The sequence below is a fragment of the Nestor notabilis genome, unplaced genomic scaffold (genome assembly GCF_000696875.1).
Source record: "Nestor notabilis isolate BGI_N333 unplaced genomic scaffold, ASM69687v1 scaffold33959, whole genome shotgun sequence".
NCBI classification, from domain to species: Eukaryota; Metazoa; Chordata; class Aves; order Psittaciformes; family Psittacidae; genus Nestor; species Nestor notabilis.
Genome location: NW_009943863.1, coordinates 7353 through 28841, shown reverse-complemented (window position 1 = coordinate 28841; position 21489 = coordinate 7353). Strand labels below are relative to the sequence as shown.

Sequence of the window (21489 nt, the reverse complement as noted above, 5' to 3'; positions counted from 1 at the left end):
TGCCAGTGCTGACAATAGGAAACAAGGCAGAAGAAATATGAGGCCAGTGGGTTGGAATTCAAAAATCACAACTGTGGATCAAGTTGCCAAGTCCCGTTGCCCCAGGTGTACATACAGTGCCCCCACTGAGCACTGGCATAGGTGAAGGGAACTTCATTTTCCCCCCATACATTTCTCTCTCATTTACCTCTCCTTGCAGCTTGTTTCTCAGAGGCTGACGCCACTGGAAACACTCACCAGACGTCACAATTCAATTTTGCTTTAGTACCATCATGGAGTTACAATTCACTTTGGATGCAGGCATCCCAGGAAGACAAACCTTTCTCCTTGCTATATTTCATCTGCCTTGGGAAGCGTTTGCTGCCACGGAACCGGCAGAAGAGTGCTGTAAGGCAGGCACGGCGCGAGCAGAATCTGCCTGTTAGCTCTTCCCTGTGATCGGATGCCAAGGACATCGCTGCGTGAGCTCTGTTGAACTGGGAGAAACTGATGTTATCTGAGCGAGTCTGCGAGCCAGGGATTCGACAGAGAAGTCTAGACTCTTTGCCTGACAGCACCACCTCCAACACTAGCAGATGGTTTCTCTGTGTTAGTCAAACTTACAAACAAAGAGAAAAGGGAGCTGGAAAAGTACAACAAAGAACAATCAAACACATTATCTTCAAAGTCATCCTCTCCCTCCCCAAGTTGAAAATCATTCTCTCCTCCAAAGTGTAAATACACACCTTCAGATTCCAGTTAGTCAAATTTCTAAAACCAGCCTTTATAATTCCCTATTCGCAGAGAAACTAATCTATTCTGACCAGGCTTCTCAAGTCAGAGTAACTGCCATATCACAGAGCCCATTAAAATTTCTGCCCAAAAGAATAAAAAGGCACTGAGCTTTATGCAAACTAGTTTAGTCACAGCACACCCAGCACTGACAACAAGGAATATGACAGATAAAAACCCCGGACAAATTATTAGATTAGTCAGTGGGAGACTAGAAAACAAACAAAAGAACCTCATTGTTTGGCACATTGGACAAAAAGCCAACACTTAAAACTATCACTGTTATAATTTCCTATTACTTGAGTAAATAATATTAATGAGTATTCTGTAATACCAGACTTGCTGTTGGCAGAATATGTTGCCCATCAACAATTTTTAGCCACAGAAAACCATTACAGCATGAGCCACGCTAGAAAAACAGCCAAGGATGTTGATCATCTCAAAACAGTTGTTTTCACATAAAAGCATTAACTTTACTTCTAAAATAAACCATGGACATTAGAGGTTTAATTGGGATTAGCCATCTTTGGTTTTGTTTTCACATGCAGACATGCCAGGATCAAAGATAACAGGTGTACAAAGCACCCTGACTTTCCAAATACTCTTTATTCATACCCAAGGAGAGGTTTTCAAGTGTCAAGCCATACATTTTAAAGACAGATGATAAGAACTGAGTTCTGTGAGCAAGTCAGCCTAGGATCCCAACTGGCCAGCACTGTCCAACCCTGACTTTTATAATTGCTGTTCCCACGTCCAGTTGGTCTCTTGTTGCCCATTATACAAACATCTAAGTATATTTAAAACACAGGTTTTATTAGGGTTTCATTAAATATTAGGTCAAAGTATGTAATAAACCCACCACTGCAAACCAATACTTCAGTGAAGAAAATATGCATCCATACGCTCGCCAAGAGAGGATGCAGATTAATCACAAGCAAGTTTACCAGTATTCCCATCACAAAGCTCCACAGCATCCCAAGGGAGTTTTGGACAGCGGAAAAAGCTGGTGGAAGAATATTTAATATTTTTATAGCAAAACAAGTTATTTGCTTAAGATAGTTTGGCTGGACTACAGCCTGGCACTCCAGCTTTGTCTAGCAGTTCCAGTAGGAATTAAACATCAGTTTTAATGGGTGCTATGTTCCAATGCCTCCTAATGCATTTAGGGTTATTGGCCAACTTTCTCACATAAAAGCAAGTGTGTGTGTGTGTGTGTGTGTGTGGATACAGGATTACAGACACACAAAAAGCTGAGCACAGCTGCTTCATTTTTGTAAAGCCCTTTTTTTTCCAACAGGGAGGAGAGTTGTGGTTACTTACCATCCTCGTAAGCTGCTACAGCCAGGGAGCTGTTTATCCTCACAAAGGAGACATGTGGCCGAGGTCCAGCATCACCAGGACTATGCACTGGTTCCAGGATGGGGGCTGTGTAGTCCCAGGTGCGAGTGTCCCACAACCTCACTTCTCCTGATGTGTATCTGGAAAAGAAGGCTATTGTTCATCCCCAAACATCTGAAAAGAAGTAAGTACAGGAGAAGGGAGGAACAAACAAAAAGCATCTTAAAATCCAACACCATTTATGGCTCCTAGAGTGATCCTCCTCCTGTTTACACAAACACTCTGTGCACAAGCCCATCAACTTCGCTCATTTTATTCCCATTTACTAAACGTAACATAAGTCTACTTAGACAGTAAAATGGAGCTACAAGAATGACACGACTGAGCTACCACAGGTTACCAACCATCAGTATTAGCTTTACAACCAGAATGCAAGTAGAGCTGTGCTCAAGGGGGAAAAGGCAATCAAGTAACGAGTCTAAATTACATCATGGCAAAACTTCAAACTGCTTCTTTTTGGTCTTTAAAAATCTGTGATTGTGGTTGTGCCAAGGAAAGGCTGTTTAATCAGAGCATTTATGTACATACACACAAGCATTCACACACATACACCCATCCAACCCACTGCTCTTCATAGAAATTTCTTAATGTCTCATCAACAGATCAGATTTGCCTACATTTGCCTCTGAAGACTAATTAATTTATTAGTACTATTAAGTGTTGTCTTCAGAATTAACACTTACTAAAGTGCTGCCTTCTTTGCAGAAGGCTCTCTCACTGAAACATCAGAAAAACTGTAGTGTGCATCAGTTTGCCAATGAGAACATGAAAAAACAGAACTACACTTCTCAGATACTACTGAATATATCTAAATGAATGAAGGTTTTACACAGCAAGCAACACAGAAATGGTTGTGTCATCTTTGCTGTGGCACACAAGATCCTGTTAAAGAAAACCCCCCATAAACACTGTTCCTTCTATGTCATAGGGGACATATGAGGAGAGGGAGGAGAAGCTCTCCCTAAGACTGGTCAAGGAACATAGTTCAATAGCTGTTTGGAACAGTCCAACAATTCAGTTTGACAGAACTGTGACAATTAACATTGTCAAACAGTCTCAGGTGTCTTTCTCTGCTATAGCTGAGACTTGGATTCTGTAGGAAAAAGCAGGATGCTTCCTGCCCCATCAGCTTCGTGTCTGTTCCCATTTTTGGGGGGTAGAGTATTTCAAAAGAATGATTCTCATGAGCCTCAAAGGTCTATCTGCCTGTCCTATAAGGGGAAAAAGAAAACAGTTATTTACAAGGGAGGTGAAGTGCTTAATAACTATTTGGAGGATGTGTGACTTCGACTCAGGTTACGCAGTTCTCTGGGGAGTACCATAAAACGGGTTACAGGCACTCTGAGCAGATCACTCCCAGCATCTCTGGGTGAAAATGCTCCACTTTATACAACTAATTAAAGTGCCTGAGGGGGTGGTGAAACCTGTCAAGCAGAAAGAGATGCACATTAATTCTCTGCACTGAATCGGGAAGAGAGAACTGTGTCCTTTTCACCTGCCTTCCTCATCAGTGTTTTACACAGTAAGAGAAAATAAGAGAACAGGGTGGGGAAGCACTTCTCCCTTTTCCTCCTTCTGCAAATAAGCCCAAATCCCCCTTCAAATCCTGCTTTCATCTCCAATTTACAGCAACACTATTTGAAAGGAATAGATGAAGAAAGAAGCTTCCTTCCCCAAAGCAAAATATTCCATGTTGGACTGAACAAGCAGTCCAGATCAATCCACAACATCTGTTTACAACACTGAAAAGTGCTTCTTTCAGATATATTTTAAAACTGAGAGATAAAACACAGATCTGTTGCTGGCCACTTCAACAAGACACACATGTAACATTTGGAAGCATTTTCATTTTGAGCCGCTTTTTGTTTCCCTTTATGTTTCAGTTGGTTGGGGTCATGTTTTCAAGCTTCTCTTAACTGCAAAGAGTAGCAGATTACTCCCAAGGGGGAAGCCAAAATTCTCCTGTCAGTAAGTGACCCTGAAAAGTAAGTCCCAAGGGAGACATAAAATACTGGCAGAGTTGACAGAATATTCATTTTCATCCCTAAATAAGCAAGGAAGAACAGCATCTCCTCCTAGTGCATACACATACTCACTCTCACATAGTCCAGTGTAGGAATGTAAAAAGAGAGAACTAACAGATGGAGAAACAGAATGACAGGAACAGAGAAGAGACACAGGGCTGGCTAATTTTCTGAGTGCACTGCTTTTAGTACCTAGCATGCAACACAAGTGATTCAGGACTCAAGACACACCACCATCTATAGAAAATAGCATGGACTGCAATCCTGGAATGAAAGATCCAACATCACAGCACCACAGTTAAGTGCTTAAATTAATTTTAGCTCTGAATTCAACCAAGTCAAAATTTAGTCTGAACCATTCTTTGTTCTTGAAGAACCTGAACTACTCCTACAGCTAAGCTCAGACTGGAATGAACCACCCAATGTTTCTATCAGTTTGAAGTAAACTTGACTTGATGTGTTTGTGCTGGGACCTTGTTCAATGCAAGAACTCTCTCTGCTTACCAAGAGGCTCTGCATCACACTTCCCTGTTGCCTCCTCATCCTCATCGTCTCCCGTGACAGATAGAATCATATAATCACACACTGGTTTGGGATGGAAAGGACCTTAAGATCATCCAGTTCTAACCCCCTCCCAGAGGCAGGGACACCTTCCACTAGACCAGGTTGCTCCAAGCCCCTATATCCAACCTGGCTTTAAACACTGTCAGGGATGGAGCATTCACACCTTCCTTGGACAGCCTGTTCCAGCGCCTCACCACCCTCACAGTAAAGAATGTCTTCCTTATATCTAACCTAAAACTCCTCTGTTTAAGTTTGAACCTAAAGATAGGTACATGCTGAAGAGCTTTCACCAGGGCACTTCAAGATAGGACAAGGGCTTTCTGTTCATCAGGAAGAAGTGGGAGGATGGCAGCAAGGCATCTTTGTCCCCATCCTTCCTGTATCCCTAACCCTGTTTCTCACACAACACATTATCCTTCCAGTGCAGCATGACAGCAAATCAGTCCCACGCAGCAAACCTGAAGGATCTGGAGAGATGTTACAAGACCATGATGGAAACATAAGTGGAGGTCTAAGTTTGGGCAGAGAACCAGCATGGGGAAATGGGAGACATAAACCATCTCCTCAGCTGACAACACTCCGTTGGCCATCACCACCACATGCCCATTTCCAGCATACACTGGGCCTGTACCAGAACTGAACTGGAAGAATTTCAAACACAGATGAATCCAATTCAGAACTAAAAAATTCAAAAGGTTCAACTCCCTGCTTTCAATACTGCTGTAAAGAGCAGCACACTTTCAATTTGTAACCACAACAAAAGGCTTTTAAACTACTAAAGCATTGCCTTGCTGTAAAAAAATAAATAGGCCACTTTACCGCAGATACTTGGCAAATCTGCTGCAGCAATATAGATGGCTGAGGAGAACATGCACATGCTGCACTCTGCAGAACCTATTTCTAGATAATTTCAGGGTTTCTATTCATTTCCTATTGCAACTCCTATACTTCACCATGAATATTTAGTTTGGGTTACCAGCTACTGAATGAAAGAATGAAAGAACCTTAGATGCAAGCCTTCTGCCCCAAAACAGGCAGAGTCCTCCAAACTCATCCACTTACTGATTTTTCTACCAAGATGGCTATAAAAGACCTACACAGCTTTCTGTTGGTATTTCTGTAATGAGATTATTGCAGGAAAACATAGCAACATCTAATATAAACCACTTGTGCAAAAGAACCCACCCAAATAACCCAAAACCATACGAACTCTGAGTTCTCGAGTTCTAAGGGAAAAAACCCAAACCACTTTAAAGACCATACCTGATTTACTTCCTTTAGAAAGGCTGTTCAAAGTCTTGCTTTCCCAAGCATAACAGGGAGTAAGAAGTAAAATCTGTTGCTTACAACCCCAGGTTTTCCCCCTCTCCTTGCCCTGATGCCTCCCAAGGCATCTCATCCACATGGTGCCTGGCTTTCAGTGGTCTGCGTGACACAGTCATCCCCCTCTTAGCATTCAACAGACACTCTGCACCCAAGTAACTCAGCTTCTCCAATAGACTTACATTTCACCTCTTGTTCTTTTGAACATTTCAGTGTACACACGTGAGAAGTAGCAGCAGGAGAAAGACAAGAGCTATAATTTTCTAACTATACTCCTTGACAAGCCAGTTCTGCAATTCTGGACAGATATGTATACATCTATAAAAATGAGTCTGCAAATTCAGCTTAAGCTTTACAGATATGCATAAAAACCTTGCTGAAATGGAGCAACAATAGCTGGAATGCATATGGTATAGAGAAACTGCACAAAAAATAGATTAAACTCATATGGTATCTACAAACGTAGCATAATAAAAATACCTACTCACTAATCAAAAGCATTTCAACTACTTTTTATTGGCAGTAATGTCATAATGAGATGAACAATTTCCTCGTACCCTCTCACATGAGTGAAAGCAGAAGACTGAAGGAGAAAAAAGCTGGAGGTTAAAAGCTGCTGATGTCCCACGATGGCTGGGAAGCAGGTGGTGAAGTGCAGAGCACATGTGGGAGGAAGCCGAGATGGAGCCTGGGCACTGCTCTAATGAAGTGGTGCTGAAGAGGCAGACGATTTCATAAGGAGAAAAACATCAGGAAACTGGTCAAAACACAGAGTCTCATCTGAAAAAAGCTCAACTGTGTTGGACAGCCATAGCCAGAACAAATTTGGGGAAGAGGAGGAGGAGGGGGAGGCTGATCTCTCTCCAGAGCCCCAGATGTCTTTATCGTTGCCTAATGACAATTATACTCAACCAATTAAGACCCTGCTATCACAGTTGCATTGTTAGTAAGCCTTTGGCCCCGAGTGCTGATGGCTGTCTAATTAGTGTTTGTGCAAAGTACAACTGCAACTAATACATAAACTGACAAATACACAAAAGAAAAACTGTTAACAGGAACATTTTCAAAACAGTCAAGGCTCTCCTCATTCAGTCCATGGCACAGCAAAGACAAACTGCTTTCCTTCATGGCTTGCTTACTGCTGGCACTGCAGAATTTCACTTCCAACAAGCAGGTCAACTAGGCTGTTGCTTGGTTTCTGGTGGAACAGGGTGCTGGTGACAGTCCGTTTTGTTGGCTGTCTCAAGCAGATGAGGCCAGGACAAGTCTTACTACACTAAGTTGGTGCGAACATAAAAGACACTTCAGAAATCAGTTTACATTTTCCTTCTTTTCTCTAAAGAATTTGTAGCAAGAAAATAAAAAGGAAAGAGAAAGAACCCCCCTTTGTTTCACAGTCAGGTTTGATTTCCAGAAGGCAAAGTCTGTGCAGTTTCCAGATACCTGCGGTGATCAACAAAACACAAGAAAAAACCCAACAACTTTGTTTCAGGCAGTCAGTGACCATCTGTTAATACTCAACAGATCTTATTATGAAGTCCTTATAATGTCAATGCATTTTATTGAAGTCAGTAGGAATTTTGCTCAAGTATCAGTCGCCAGCTATAGTTCTGTTTAAACAGATGCCTGTTGATAAGCGAGTAAAATAATGAGTATTTTGCATGGTCTTGCTGCAACAAGCATCTCAGACCTTTCATCCCTCTTCCACCAAAAGCAAGTAACCAGTCCCTCATGTGGTTAATTAAGGTATCTAGTCAGTGACCCCCTCAGGAGGCTTAAGAATAAGGTCCAAATAAACATGCAAACCCAAGTCCGAACGCCTCTGGAAGTTGGTTCAAACTGCTCCTAAGCTTTATCATCTCTATAAGGCTAAAGTAAGACAGTGGTAATTCATAATGTTCTATTCCAAACAAAAGCTCTTCATCACAACCACTGCAAGCTGGAAGATACCTCAATAGCAACACACAATACTGAAATTAAATGGATTCTATTACCTTCTTTACATTCAACATTGAGACCCACAAGTCTTCTCCAAAATGAGGCATAATGATGCTTAGATACACTTACCACAGGGTTAGATACCTCACAGAGCACTTATTTGAAGACACTGATTTTGCCACTATGTATATAACCAACAGGTAGCTTGGCTGAGGGATTCCTTAAGAGAAAGATTGAGGAAAAGTAGGCTACTAGCAAGGAATAAAGAACTATTTTATATGGCAGAAAGGAATATAAATAGAATACAATAACCAATAAAAATGAAACAAGAGAATTTTTTCTGCCACTATATAGCACAGCAGAAAGCTATGCCACAAAATACAAGGAAAACCAGATGGGGTTAAACCAAACCCAGCATCCGGAACAATCCTAACACTGGTAGAAGAACGTGAAGCAGACAAGTAATGTCCCTGATTTCATCCCAACACTATTTTGGGTTGCTTGAGATATGAGTGCAGCTATGAAAGAAGTGACTAACTTGTACCAAAATGGATCTGGAAACACTAACATTGAACATGTAGGAAGCACATTCCGAGCATCCCTATGATCAGTTCCCAAACTCTTCTGCTGGGAACTTGACTTCCCAATTCATCTACCCACGTCCATCTGTGGACCAGTCACAGAAACTGAGCTCCAGAGAGCTTATACCTTCCTTCTTATGGCCTTATTTAGGAAACCACAGCTCTAGAAAGTGGGTTAAGCTGCGCAGTTCTTCCGCAGCTTATTGTTGCTATCTGCAATAAAATTAACATTTTGCCAGCCATCCTAAGTGTGCCTCACTTCCTTATTAACCTGAAGTGGATGCAAATGTCATACCAAAGGAACAGAAACAAGCCAAAGGGTTATATGGTAGGCAAAACATTTTAATGTACACTCACAAAAGCAGAAGTTAGAGAAAGACAAACTGTCTCTAGTAATTTCTTTCAGGCTAAGAATCTCCCATCATTTAGATCAAGGTTCCAGTGGCTTGTATCAGTCCAGGCCCATTGATTCAACCAGCTGCTCTGACCAAGGAAACATATTACTGTGGGTACTGTCACGGCAGGAGGAAAAGAAATAAATCACCTTTTTCAAAAGAATTCAAGAGGAATTAGGATGCAATTTGGGGAGGATCTGCTCCATCAGCCCTATTATTTCATAAAGGACAAACACATAATGCAACAAATAAAACAATAGCTCCAGTTTCAGATACAGGGAAGTAAACACCATTTGAAGATGATGTAACTTGTAATGTTTACGTGTTGGAAGGGACACAAACTGCAACATGCTGCAAACAGCAGAGAGGAAAAGGATCACCTGAACTCTTAGGCACTGATGGCAACAGCCCAGGGAATGGCAGGTTGTGAAACCAGTAAAAATGCAATGTTCAAGAAGTTGTCTAGAAAGAAGGATGGGTTTGTCTGTCCTCAGTAGAAAACCAGGCCTTACAAGCTGAAAAAATAACCACTGTGACTTCAGAACACTGGGCATCACTAAGCACACAGCCCATCTCACTGCACCCAGCACAACCTAGAGGTAAACCAGTAGCTCCACGGTCATGCAGGCTGGCAAAGCATCTTTCACAAAGAGTCAGTATCAAGCTTCTGCTGTTGCTTTCACCTGAAAGGCTCTTTTCCATACATGACAGAGAAGCCAACGTGTTTGTCACTGAACACAACCTTACCTAACTCCTATAGTTTGTCATCTGACCCCTCTGAAATGATGTCATCCTGTTTTCAACCCTCCTAAAGGTGGCTCGCTTGAAAAAAAAAGAAGCTCTGACACTTACTGCTTCTTAACAATGATGAGAATGAGTGAAGATGACACAAAGGGTTCAGGGAAGGTTGAAGGAAAAAGGCAAATATTTTACCTTCTGCCTAAATGCTGCTTTGTTTTACATCCAGGTTCTCGGTCACTGGGAGGGAGGGAGAAACCTATCAAAGTTGTGCCATTATACAAGGGAAATTTAAGCAATTAAGCAAGGCAGGGGTTTATTCAGGCTGTTCAAGACTTCAGTTTGTTAACTTTTGTTCATTTTCATTACTAATTAATATTTTGGTTTCCTCAGGTCTGCACACTGAATTAAGATGCAAGAGCTAATAACAAATACCTTGAGAATAACCCACAAGCCCTATAGCAAAAACCAAAGAAACCCAAATTAGATGAGAGTTGACATGAAGTTTTGAAAGTGCAGGAAAGTGTTTTCAAGCCTTTCGGGCTAGTTTCACACATCATTATGAAGCTAAAAGGAACAGCAAGTCATTTGCAGGTCACCTTTGAACATAAGGAAAGCACAGTGGGAGGTGATCACAGAGAACAAAGACATCCACCATACTTACATTATGTTGCTCATAATGACTTAAACTGTTAAGGTCCAAATTGTTTGGAAGTGCTGCAGTGTTTAAACTGTAATCCCCTAAGACACTTCAGAACAAAAGCAACTGTATGAAAATCATTTCAGTGCATCCCTCAGCATGAGAGAATCAAAACGTCCCACTACCTCTATACCAGATGATTCCCCTAACCACACAGAGTGCTTAGAAAGTTCTTCTGCTTCTCACTGCCTTTATCAAGCACCACTTGGAGAAATACATGTGCCAGGTCTGCTCCACCCTGAAAGGGAAGAAGTATTCATCTACTGATTTACCGAGGCATTTCAGAGCAGATGAATTTCACTAGATGTAACTCAAGAAAATGAAGTCTCTAGGAAAGATGACAGTAGTTATGGGGGAAGGAGGAAAACGTGAAGAGAAGAATCACAGGCTGGTTCCCAGCCTAGTCGGTAAGAGGGGCAGGGACTCCACACAGCATCTGCTAGATGGGTCTCTAGCAGAGGTGGCACAGCAGAAGCATATCCTTACACTTCCATTTACGCAAGCTCTTCACAAAGTCTATCACTCTTCAGTCAATGAAAACTGAAGAAAGAAAAAGCAGATACCTTTATATTTCTAGGTCTTTGGAAGGGTGGACTGGCTCAGACCTCTTCTGTTTATGTTCATCTGGGAAGCTTTCAGAGCTACAAACAGCAGCAGGAAAGCCACAGTGCCCTTTCTGCAAGCATAAATTTAACATCATGCACAATAAAACATTACCTTGCCTCACAGCAAACACGGTGGGGTTTGATGTTGAGAGTTGTGAGGTGAGGTGGTTGCCACCAACACAAGGCAAGTTTGCCACATAGTTCAAGGACAGCCACACACGAGTATGGCACAGACAGCAAAACAGTCTCACAACACACTACAACATGTTACACCACAGGATCCACTGTGCAATGACAACACAGTTCAAACAAGGACCAGATGCATGCTCTGAGATGGGTGTCTCCAGGAGGACCTAACCCCTGCCTGCAGATGCCCATCAGTGTGGATGTCAACACTGCCTAGAAAAAAAAGCAGCAATTTTACTGTCTGAACATATGCTTGCTTAGAAGATATAAATAAGATTTTATTAAAATACCATGAAGCAACCCAGGCATTCTGTACTGACACCAAGCATGCAACAGCATTAGGTACAGTGAACCTAATCACCAGTAGTAATTTATAAAAGCCAAGAGAGCAGATATATAATTGCTTTAAGCAAACTGTGACTTATAGACAAAACTACATTTGAATTGAATATGGAGGGGAAGGGGAGGACAGCATCCCTTTAAAGAAGGTCCTTCGAGACATGTAACTGTAGAGAGGCTGGCGAATACAACATTGATTGGGAGTGAGGTAACCACAAACACCACTGTCTCAAATGAAAAGGGATTCAAGGTCTGACCCAGAAAACAAGCATCGTAACCACTGGGATGAAATTTTAATGATAAACACAAGATGCTCTGTGTGCAGGCCAGATTGAATTATCTGATGTCAGCCAGTAAATGCAAGGCTCTCTGAGAAAGAGGAGCTGCTAGAAGCCACCTTCCACTCGCAGCTCAGGTTGCACTTAATCAATCCTTGATATTCTGCCATCTTCTGGTTTGAGATTTGGCAGCAGCATGGAGAAACAAGGAGAGTCCATGAAATAGGTACATTTCTCTAAGGGAGAGGTAAGCCTATATAGTTTATCTGTGCTTCCTCACACAATGTTAACAAAAGAGATCTGCTCGCAAGCCACTTCAGGCAAACGATGCCTCTAATACCACACTGGTAGCTGCTGTTTAGGTCGCTCTGCTCAGAATCTGTACAAACTCCTTTTTAGAAAGAGTAACATAAAAAAACTCTAAATAAAAACTATCTCACTTTACTGCTTCAAACTGTGCTGGATAGTGAAGAACACAAGATCAGGTCTACCACAGCAGAGGTTCAAGTAAGGTTGTTCCTGGGCTTGCTGAAGACTCCAAATGCACAACAGCCCCAGCATTTCTGCTGGAGATCCTTGCTCTCCATCCCTTTTTTGATCTGTATAACCATTCTCTGGTCTCCCAAGATCCCAAGTTGAGCGTCCTGAAACCTGGGAGCAGCTGCTATACACTGCCACAGTTTCCAGCTATAAAGACAGAGTGTAATGCCTGGCTGGTCTGACCGAGCTGAGCCAGAGTGCTGCAGCTGCTCCCCAAAGTCAGGCAGCAAAAATCCTCCCCAAAACTGAGCAGCCCTATTTTGATCCAGTGCAGCAACCTGACCATAGAAGACAGACAGGTAATGATGCCACAGCCACTGCTGAGAAAACCCCAGGAAATGCCACACACAAAACCAGCCTTAAGATCGTCACTGACTTCTGAAGTCTTGCAAAGTCACACGAGTTTATTTTTATGCACACGCCAAGTCCTGCTGTAATCTAGGATTATTCACATATGTGAAACTGGAGATATAATCCTTAAATGTAACAGATAATTGATATTTATACTGAGAAGAAAATTGACTTCTGTTAACCTCAGCTATTAAATTACTTCTTTGGTACTGAACGAATGCAACAGCTACTATTGATCACCAGATTCATTACACTTTTATGACAAATTTGAAAGCACAATACCATTATGTACAATACTACAAGATGGGAGAGACAGGGGAGGGTTATGTTTGGATTTAAAGAAACACAAACAACAAAACCCCAACAATTCCTCAATCTACCCATCCTGAATATTTATACATGCACACAACGAATTTCCCTGATCCATTTCCTAATGTCCTTGGAAGTTTTAGTTATAACTTGAAGTCTGTCTTGTTTGATATTCACCATGAGACATTACTGGGAGGTGTGACAGTGTGCTACTGTCTTGGAGACTTTGCTCATCACTGGCAGAACAACAAATCCATCTTCTTTGGGGCAAGATCCATGGGATAGTTTTCTACTTGCAGCAGTTTAAGAGATGCTGTCAGAGATCTTGAGCTACCAAAGCAGAGAGAAAGCCAAGTAATAAACAGCAAAGGAAGGAATAACTTTTTGTTCTAATATTCTAAACATTTTATTTACTAACCAGGTCAAGTCAAACAGCTGAATTCTGATTTCCCTCTGTTGTTGTACCAAATATACACTCGTAATTCATAAAAAGATACTTGATTACTAAAATTCATCATCTCAGAGAAGGGAAATGACTGAAAAGTCATGTGAGTGAAATCTGTAACATCGCTCTTCCTAATGGATACACACGTGCAGCTTTTCCCTCAGTGGTCTCTTTCCACTCACCTATTTCCACAAACCTTTCAGGGACCAAAATTATTCAATAGTATCACCCCCCTTCACCATGTCACTGCTGCAAACTCACCAAGAGAATCAAGAGACACTGGGGGAACTGGGGAACCAATATGAAAACACCGTGTGAAACTGCATAAACCCAACTTCCACAATACACCAAAGTGAAATACAGGTTATTTGAGTTGAATATGCAGGATTGTTATCCTTTGGTTATTAATTCTTTAGATATTGATTTATTCTGCTTATTTTCTACATATTCTATATAAAATTCTATATTATAGATTCTGTGAAATTCTATATATTGCATGTTTGGATATAAACACAGTGGAGAAAATGAAGAAAAAGAAGAGCTGGAGGTTTTGGCAGCAGCATGGAAACAACTGGGGTTTCTGGCTCCCAAAAAAGTACAGGAGGTTTCATTAGAGACAGTGGAATGGATACAGTAGTGCAGATCCCCAGCCAAGGCCAGGAAACACAGTGCCCAAGCTGAAGGGCACAGAAGAAGGCAGGTTGCTATGGGCTGAGCTGGAGCCCAGCCGCAGCCCACAGCAGGCTGGGACCTGCGGCGCCTGAGCAGGGGCTCAAGGGTCTCGCATCAGGCACGAGTCAACCTAAGATCTATGGTGCTCCAACCACACAACTTCTTCCAGCCTCTTCCATGGCCACTGTTCAGGTTAACCACTGTGTGGCACTGCCCCTCCAGAGGTCAGAGACTACTCAGCTCTTCAGCAGAACCATTTCCATTGCTCTAACATAACCTACAGCAACAGCGAAAACACTGCACGAGAAGTGGAGAAAGAGAAGCAACAGTCAGTGAACAGGATGGCAGAGAAGAGGAAGGGAGACCTGCAAATGCAGAAGGAAAACAAAGGGAAAAAAACAAACCCAAGCACAAACCAACCCAATCATCAAAGATTAACATTCCCCTTTCCCTCCTGCTGTCTGCTGGTTCAATTTCTGCTCTCAGTTGCCCAAGAGCATTCTGAGGGTGGTGAGGTGCTGGCACAGGTTGCCCAAGGAAGTGGCAAGTGCTCCATCCCGGGCAGTGCTCAAGGCCGGGTTGGATGGGGCTTGGAGCAACCTGCTCTAGTGGAAGGTCTCCCTAGTTGGAACTGGAGGCGTGTTAAGGTCCCTTCCAACCCAATCCATTCTGTGACTCTATGAAAAGCATTTCAACATACAGGGGAGTTATCTACACCCCATGTATTCCAAAGCACCTTTCTTACAACCAGTGTGTGAACTTTATAGTACTTCATAAGCAGTTTTCTCTAATCCCATAATGCATAAACACACCATTAATGTGAAATGCTACCATAAATGTGGAGCTCTGGTATGCTGAGGACAGTGTTCTCTGACTGCCTCCAGCATGATACCATTTGTATTTACTCATGTGGCTTCTTCTAGATGGCTACTAACTACTGAGCCTATAAAATTCAAGCAGTAAAGCCTTACACCCATTGAGACAGTCATGGTAAACCCTTCTAAGCATTTGTGAGGTTCTTAAAATTGGATTTAAGAGTGTAAACCAAATGAATAGCCAACATTACATCAAGGTCCTGACAAAGCTTTATATTAGGGTTTTTTGATTTTCTCTAGGGTTTGGGTGTTCTTCACCTCCCCAGATTGTCTCCTAAATAAAAATGGAGGGAAGTCACAGTCCTTCTAAACTTATCCTGCAACAGCACACAGAAACATCCTTGTGATTAAGGGATTTTATGGAAAAAATAAAGAAGAGAGCATTTTTCAGTAGATGTGTATGACATTTAATACACTCTGGGTGCTTCCAAAGCAAAACAATGGATACAGCTCATCACAAGGTAATGCAGATTTTAGAGGGACCACACACACATGAGGTAGCTTTTTGAATAGTACAATAAAAACCTGAAATGACTTGTAGATAACCATCGTTATCAGTCACCTGAAGGACAGTCACCCTCACTCACAAAGGAACAGACAAGGTCATTCTTGTTGCCTCTAACAGGTGCTTCTGTTGAACGTGTTAAAAGCAGTACATGAGATTTCGAGCAGTGCAAGTGAGCATCAGGCAGCCTCATACTCACCCAGCAATGACAACTCCATCGCAGGAATGTACATCACACAGAATCTTTCCCAGCTCATACCGCAGCTGGCTCACAGCACCGATGCGGTTCTGCGCAGAAAGAAATCATGGTGTTGGCACTGCCACACATTCATTGACTTGGGTAGGAGTGTTGATCTCCTGGAGGGCAGGAGGCTCTGCAGAGTATCAGGACAGGCTGGATCCATGGGATGAGGGCAATGGGATGAGGGTCAACAAGGCAAAGTGCCAGGTCCTGCACTTGGACCACAACCCCCTGCAGTGCCCCAGGCTTGGGGAAGGGCGGCTGGAAACTGTTCATGGGAAAGGACCTGGGGGTGCTGAGTGATGGAGCTGAACATGAGCAGCTTGTGCCCAGGCAGCCAAGAAGCCACCACCCTCCTGGCCCGTATCAGCACCAGAATGAGGGCAGTGACTGTCCCCCTGCACTGGGCACTGCTGAGGCTGCACCTCGAATCCTGTGGGCAGTTCTGGGACCCTCACTGCAAGAGAGACATTGAGGTGCTGGAGCAGGGCCAGAGAAGGGCACCGGAGCTGGTGCAGGGCCTGGAGCACAAGTGTGATGAGGAAGGGCTGAGGGACCTGGGGGGTTTAGTGTGGAGAAGAGAAGGCTCAGGGGGGACCTTATCGCTCTCTGCAACTGCCTGACAGGAGGATGGAGCCAGGAGGGGGCTGGTCTCTGCTCCCAAGGAACAAGGGATGGCACAAGAGGAACTGGCCTCAAGCTGCCCCAGGGCAGGTTTAGCTGGAGCTGAGGAACAATTCCTTGCCCAGAGGGTGCTCAGGCATTGGAACAGGCTGCCCAGGGCAGTGCTGGAGTCACCATCCTTGCAAGTGTTCACACCCCGCATAGCCGAGGCCTCAGTGCCAGGGGTTAGTGGTGGCCTTGGCACTGCTGGGGTTGTACTTGATGATCTTAAAGGTCTTTTCCAAACCAGTTGATTCTATGATTCTATGATTAATTTGCTGCTTTGGGGAAAACTCCAAGCTTTACTATTGCTACTGACAAGCTGCAGTGCAGCTGACGGAAGTCACATGGATTTTATGCTTGCTGCCTGGGATTGTTACAGATGGAAATGAAGGAGAAAAGCTATCACTCTTCATTATCACTCATAATCTTTAGGTAGAGAATCAACTATCACAACAACAACAAAATGATAGCTTTTTTTTAAGCCAGGGTATGGAATGCGCAGGGGAAGGAGCCTTCATTTTAAAGCCTTCATTTTAAAGACTGATTCTCATTACCAGTGGATGGTTGAGGTATACAAGTCTCTCTCACCAAATTCAATGGAACAGCATAGCAAACAAAGACTCGCTCCCAAAAGTAATCAGTCATTGAGGAAAAGATGGTACTGGAGCAAGGACCAGATCTCATAAATCTTTCTTTCCCCTGTCCCTTGGCAAAAAGAAGCTGCAACACAAAAGACCAGCTTTTCACTACAACTTCCTAGAACCAGGTTCCCATTTTTCTACAGCATCTGGATGCCATTAAAGAAATACCCTGTTACCTTCCAGTTGGTTTTCAACGTGCGCTCTCTGGCCCGGCAATTCTTGAGGGCGAGCTTCCAACAGGCATGATCAGAGATGCTCGTATCCAACAGGTATCCTTCCTTTTGGCACAACCTGTACCACAACACTTCATCTTCTGCAAGTGCTTTCCATGTCCTGCTGACCTAGAAATCAAATTTATAGATATGTGTAGCATGAAGTTGTAAGTAAAACATAGATTTCATAGAAAATTATTTAAGTAACATCTGAAATGCACACATATAAATCAATACAGGCATAAACTGAGACTAAATTCTCACCTAAAGAAATATATTTTTTCACCCTTTATACTACTGAGAGTATAAAAACCCCAAACCATTAACAAAAGGCTTGTTTTCTGTGGATTCTTTTGAAAATAACTGAGTTTCTACTCCACTAAAGCTCCATGCAAGAGGGACACCAGTGTTCAGTGGCCACACTGCCACTAAGACACTGAAAAATCAGTGTATTAGGAAATTGTGAAGGGAAAAAAGTAAGAAAACAATTAAGACAGCATTGTAAGCTTAGTGCAAAAATATGAATTTATGTTCATATTTGTAGCTAGAAAGAGCTCTCAGATCACACCACAGTATCTCTAAAGCCCTACTGACAATGCCTGATTAGGTGTATGACATTAGTGATTTATAACCTATTGTATTACAGTATGCATAAATAGGAATGAATTATTAAGTTTTTCAAGTAGCCTCAAGTTGCTGTCCATTGCAGAGAGAACAGCCTCATCACAAGCAATTGTGGGCTTAGAATTAAAGATTCAAGAGGTAAGAGGCAACTTAAGTAGCAATTTGTTCTCTGTAATTCTTAATTTGAAAAAAAAAAAAAAGAGGTAACCAATGAAAACTGCCACCAGTGAAAGCAGCAATCAATTGTACACTGCTTCCAAAAGCCTGAGAAAGCCTTCTCAGACTGACATCATTTTTAAGCATCTTACAATTAAGCATCTAATGTCCACTGCAGTCCCCAGATTACACCAAGAATCTAGGTGTCCCACTGACACAAACTCACTGTGTTCACTTGCCATGTGTTCCACAGACACAACATGGCACAGGGAGGTGAAAAGTGAACTATTACTTGTTCTCTATTTTGGAATTTGTATTTTATCATTGTTAGGCAAACCTTGCTTCAGATTTAAAACCACAGCTTTCAAATACAGAGTAGTGTCACAAAAACAGAGCAGGAGGAATACTGAAAGTACAAGATCCTTTTGGCAGCAGAGACTTGCTAGAAGTCTACGCAGAACACAAGCCATGGAGTAACAAAGCCTGCAGTGAGGCTTCCACAGAGGTTAGGAAAATAAATCAAGCAGTTTGTAATGTGATCTGTACAATTTGTTATGTGATGACTTGGAAGAACGTGCCTTAGCCTGCTCTATGAAATGGAGCATCAGGCCAAGACTGGCGAGTGAGCCCAACCAAAACACCCACAGCATCACAGGGAGACAGCAGCTGAGGTCCAGAAAGCACCCATCAACATGACCCTGTGTCTTACAGGTCTCCCTGGGTCACAGTAAGCGCAAAAACATCTTGCACACATGGTGTGTACTATATAGTCCCCAAGCAGTGGCACAGTATCTATGCAATGAAGAGCATAGATCTCCCCTGGAAAGCTTTATGAAGCTTCTAGCTATCTTGTTTACGTTGTGTTGCCTGTTGGTCTTGCTGTGAAGACACACATGTATCACCACTGCTCTCAAAAACCAGTATCCCACTAGGAATCAAGGACTGCATCATAAGATACATCTCACAACCTGTTTCTTCCAGGAAAAAGAAAAGTTTAATATGAAGAGAGAAAGGTGGACTGAATAACCTGAATACGTTTTTAACATTTGACAGAATGACAGAATCAGTTAGGTTGGAAAAGACCTTTAAGATCATCCAGTCCCCCCCTCGCCCGCCCCGGCCAGGGCCACCACTAACCCCTGGCACTGAGGCCTCGGCTATGCGGGGTGTGAACACTTGCAGGGATGGTGACTCCAGCACTGCCCTGGGCAGCCTGTTCCAATGCCTGAGCACCCTCTGGGCAAGGAATTGTTCCTCAGCTCCAGCTAAACCTGCCCTGGGGCAGCTTGAGGCCAGTTCCTCTTGTGCCATCCCTTGTTCCTTGGGAGCAGAGACCAGCCCCCTCCTGGCTCCATCCTCCTGTCAGGCAGTTGCAGAGAGCGATAAGGTCCCCCCTGAGCCTTCTCTTCTCCACACTAAACCCCCCAGGTCCCTCAGCCCTTCCTCATCACACTTGTGCTCCAGGCCTTGCACCAGCTCCGGTGCCCTTCTCTGGCCCCGCTGCAGCACCCCAATGTCTCTCCTGTAACAAGGGGCCCAAGGATACCTACATACAAAAGCAGCTCTCAAACAGGAAAATCCAAGTCCAGCAGAGTAATACTCTAATCACCAAGAGACCTCAATTCAGACTAGCAGACACACGCAGTCCTCTTCCATCATCTGACAAAGCAAACAACCTGGAGAGGGCAATCACAATGCCTTACAAATGACAGAAACAGCACTGAGTCTTCTCTACCATTATACATCATCCTGTAATAAAAAAGCAGTGCTTAATGTTCCTCTCCCTATAGGGACATACTCAGGAAGTTCAAAAGCAAAAGAAAAACCCTCAAACCATTACAGTTTAGTGGGGAATTTGCTCTCAACTTGATTTTAAAGCAATATAAATCCTGATATTACTGCTCAAAGGAAAAAGAAACACCCAGCTTTGTGCTGACACACCAAACCAAAGCAGCTGTTGGGCAGGAGTTGAGCACTGGGCCAAGCAGGGTTGACACAAGCAGCACCTCTGCCCCCCTCCTGTTCCAGCAGCATGTTTCTGCTGACGTGGAGAGGCCAGGCTAGAGGCCAAGCAGAAGGAAACAAAGCCAAGTGATGGCAATGTTTGCCTTGCTTAATAAAAAAGAAGCAAAAAGAAAGAAAAAACACACACCTTTGGAGTTTGCCAAAATAGACAATGCTGTACAGAGCATTCTGGTTTCAAAGTCTTAAAAGAGTTTCATAAAGATGGTATTAAAACAATGGGGGGGGGGGGGAAAAGAAGGGGGGGGGGGGGGGAACTACATAAAATTTAGGCTGCCTTTTCAACTTTCAGGAACAAACATGCAAAGGGAATAAAGATCCTCTCCTATTATGATTTTCTTAAATCAAATTACATTGAATCCTGCTGCTTTACAAGCCTGCATTTCCAAAGGGTCTCTAACGCAGCCTTTTCTTGCTGCACCAGAACTAGCATGACAATCCCTTGTAAAAGCCCCACTGAGCGAGGCTCAGCTGCAAGAAATCACTAATAAAAGTGTCTCAAGCATTTCACTTTACGGCACCACTGTGAGCTGCCGCATTAAAACCAGCCACTGGCTCCAAGTCAGCTTTATTAGATCTGCTTGACTTCGAGTTTCAGGTGAGGCCCTGAAAGCCAGAGCATTATGGCTTGCTTTATACACACCCATACATTCTGCTTGTTGGGGAGTAGCTGAGATGTGCAAAGCTCTTATTAAACTACAAACGTAATTTATGTTTCCAAAGCTACACTAAATAGAAACTCCAACAATCATCAATGACAACATCTTACAGAGCTGTTTATAGATTTAGAGTTCCCAGTTTCATTCTGTCTTTAGTGTTCTTATTATCTTTTTACTACAGTTCTCAACCTTCCTCAGCAAAGAAACTTCGGTTTCGCCTGAGCTTCACGCAGGAATGATTTTTATATCTTATAGTTCAGCATGTAATAATGGTCTGAAGGACTTCACAGGCTTTCACTCACACAGGTTTTTCTATTAGAAAGACCAAAAAAAGAAACAAACAAAGCCCACCTCTTCCATTAAATGCTAAATTCCTCCTAATCCTACCTAAATCAACTGGCTCAAATCCCAATGAAGGTTTATTTATCCCTCTCCATCTGATAACTGTCTTTGTTTCATTAGGTTTATTCTCTTCCCTAGACACACAAAGGCATTGTCAAGGTTCACTCGCTGAAGCCATGGACCTCAATCAGAAGTATCTGGTCCTTCAGTTCAGTACACTACAGAGCGCCAAACCGAATTTAATCCGAAGCCATTCAGATGGAAGCCAAACCAGGTGGAAGCTGCTCATCTTTTCAATTCACAGTGATAATGATAGCATCATAGAATGGTTTGGGTTGGAAGGGACCTTAAAGCTCATCCAGTTCCAAGCCCCTGCCACGGGCAGGGAC

General features: G+C 42.9%; 1 protein-coding gene across 1 annotated transcript in view; it reads right to left on the bottom strand.

The window, feature by feature from the left end:
* The window catches only part of FBXW8 (F-box and WD repeat domain containing 8), a gene marked incomplete at its 5' end in the record, with an annotated part of 50232 nt that overhangs the window by 24394 nt on the left and 4349 nt on the right, over nt 1-21489 (bottom strand). The window contains 3 exons of the mRNA XM_010022125.1: nt 2092-2249; nt 15737-15825; nt 17262-17426. Coding sequence (XP_010020427.1) covers nt 2092-2249; nt 15737-15825; nt 17262-17426 — 412 coding nt within the window. The remainder of the gene's footprint in view (nt 1-2091; nt 2250-15736; nt 15826-17261; nt 17427-21489) is intronic.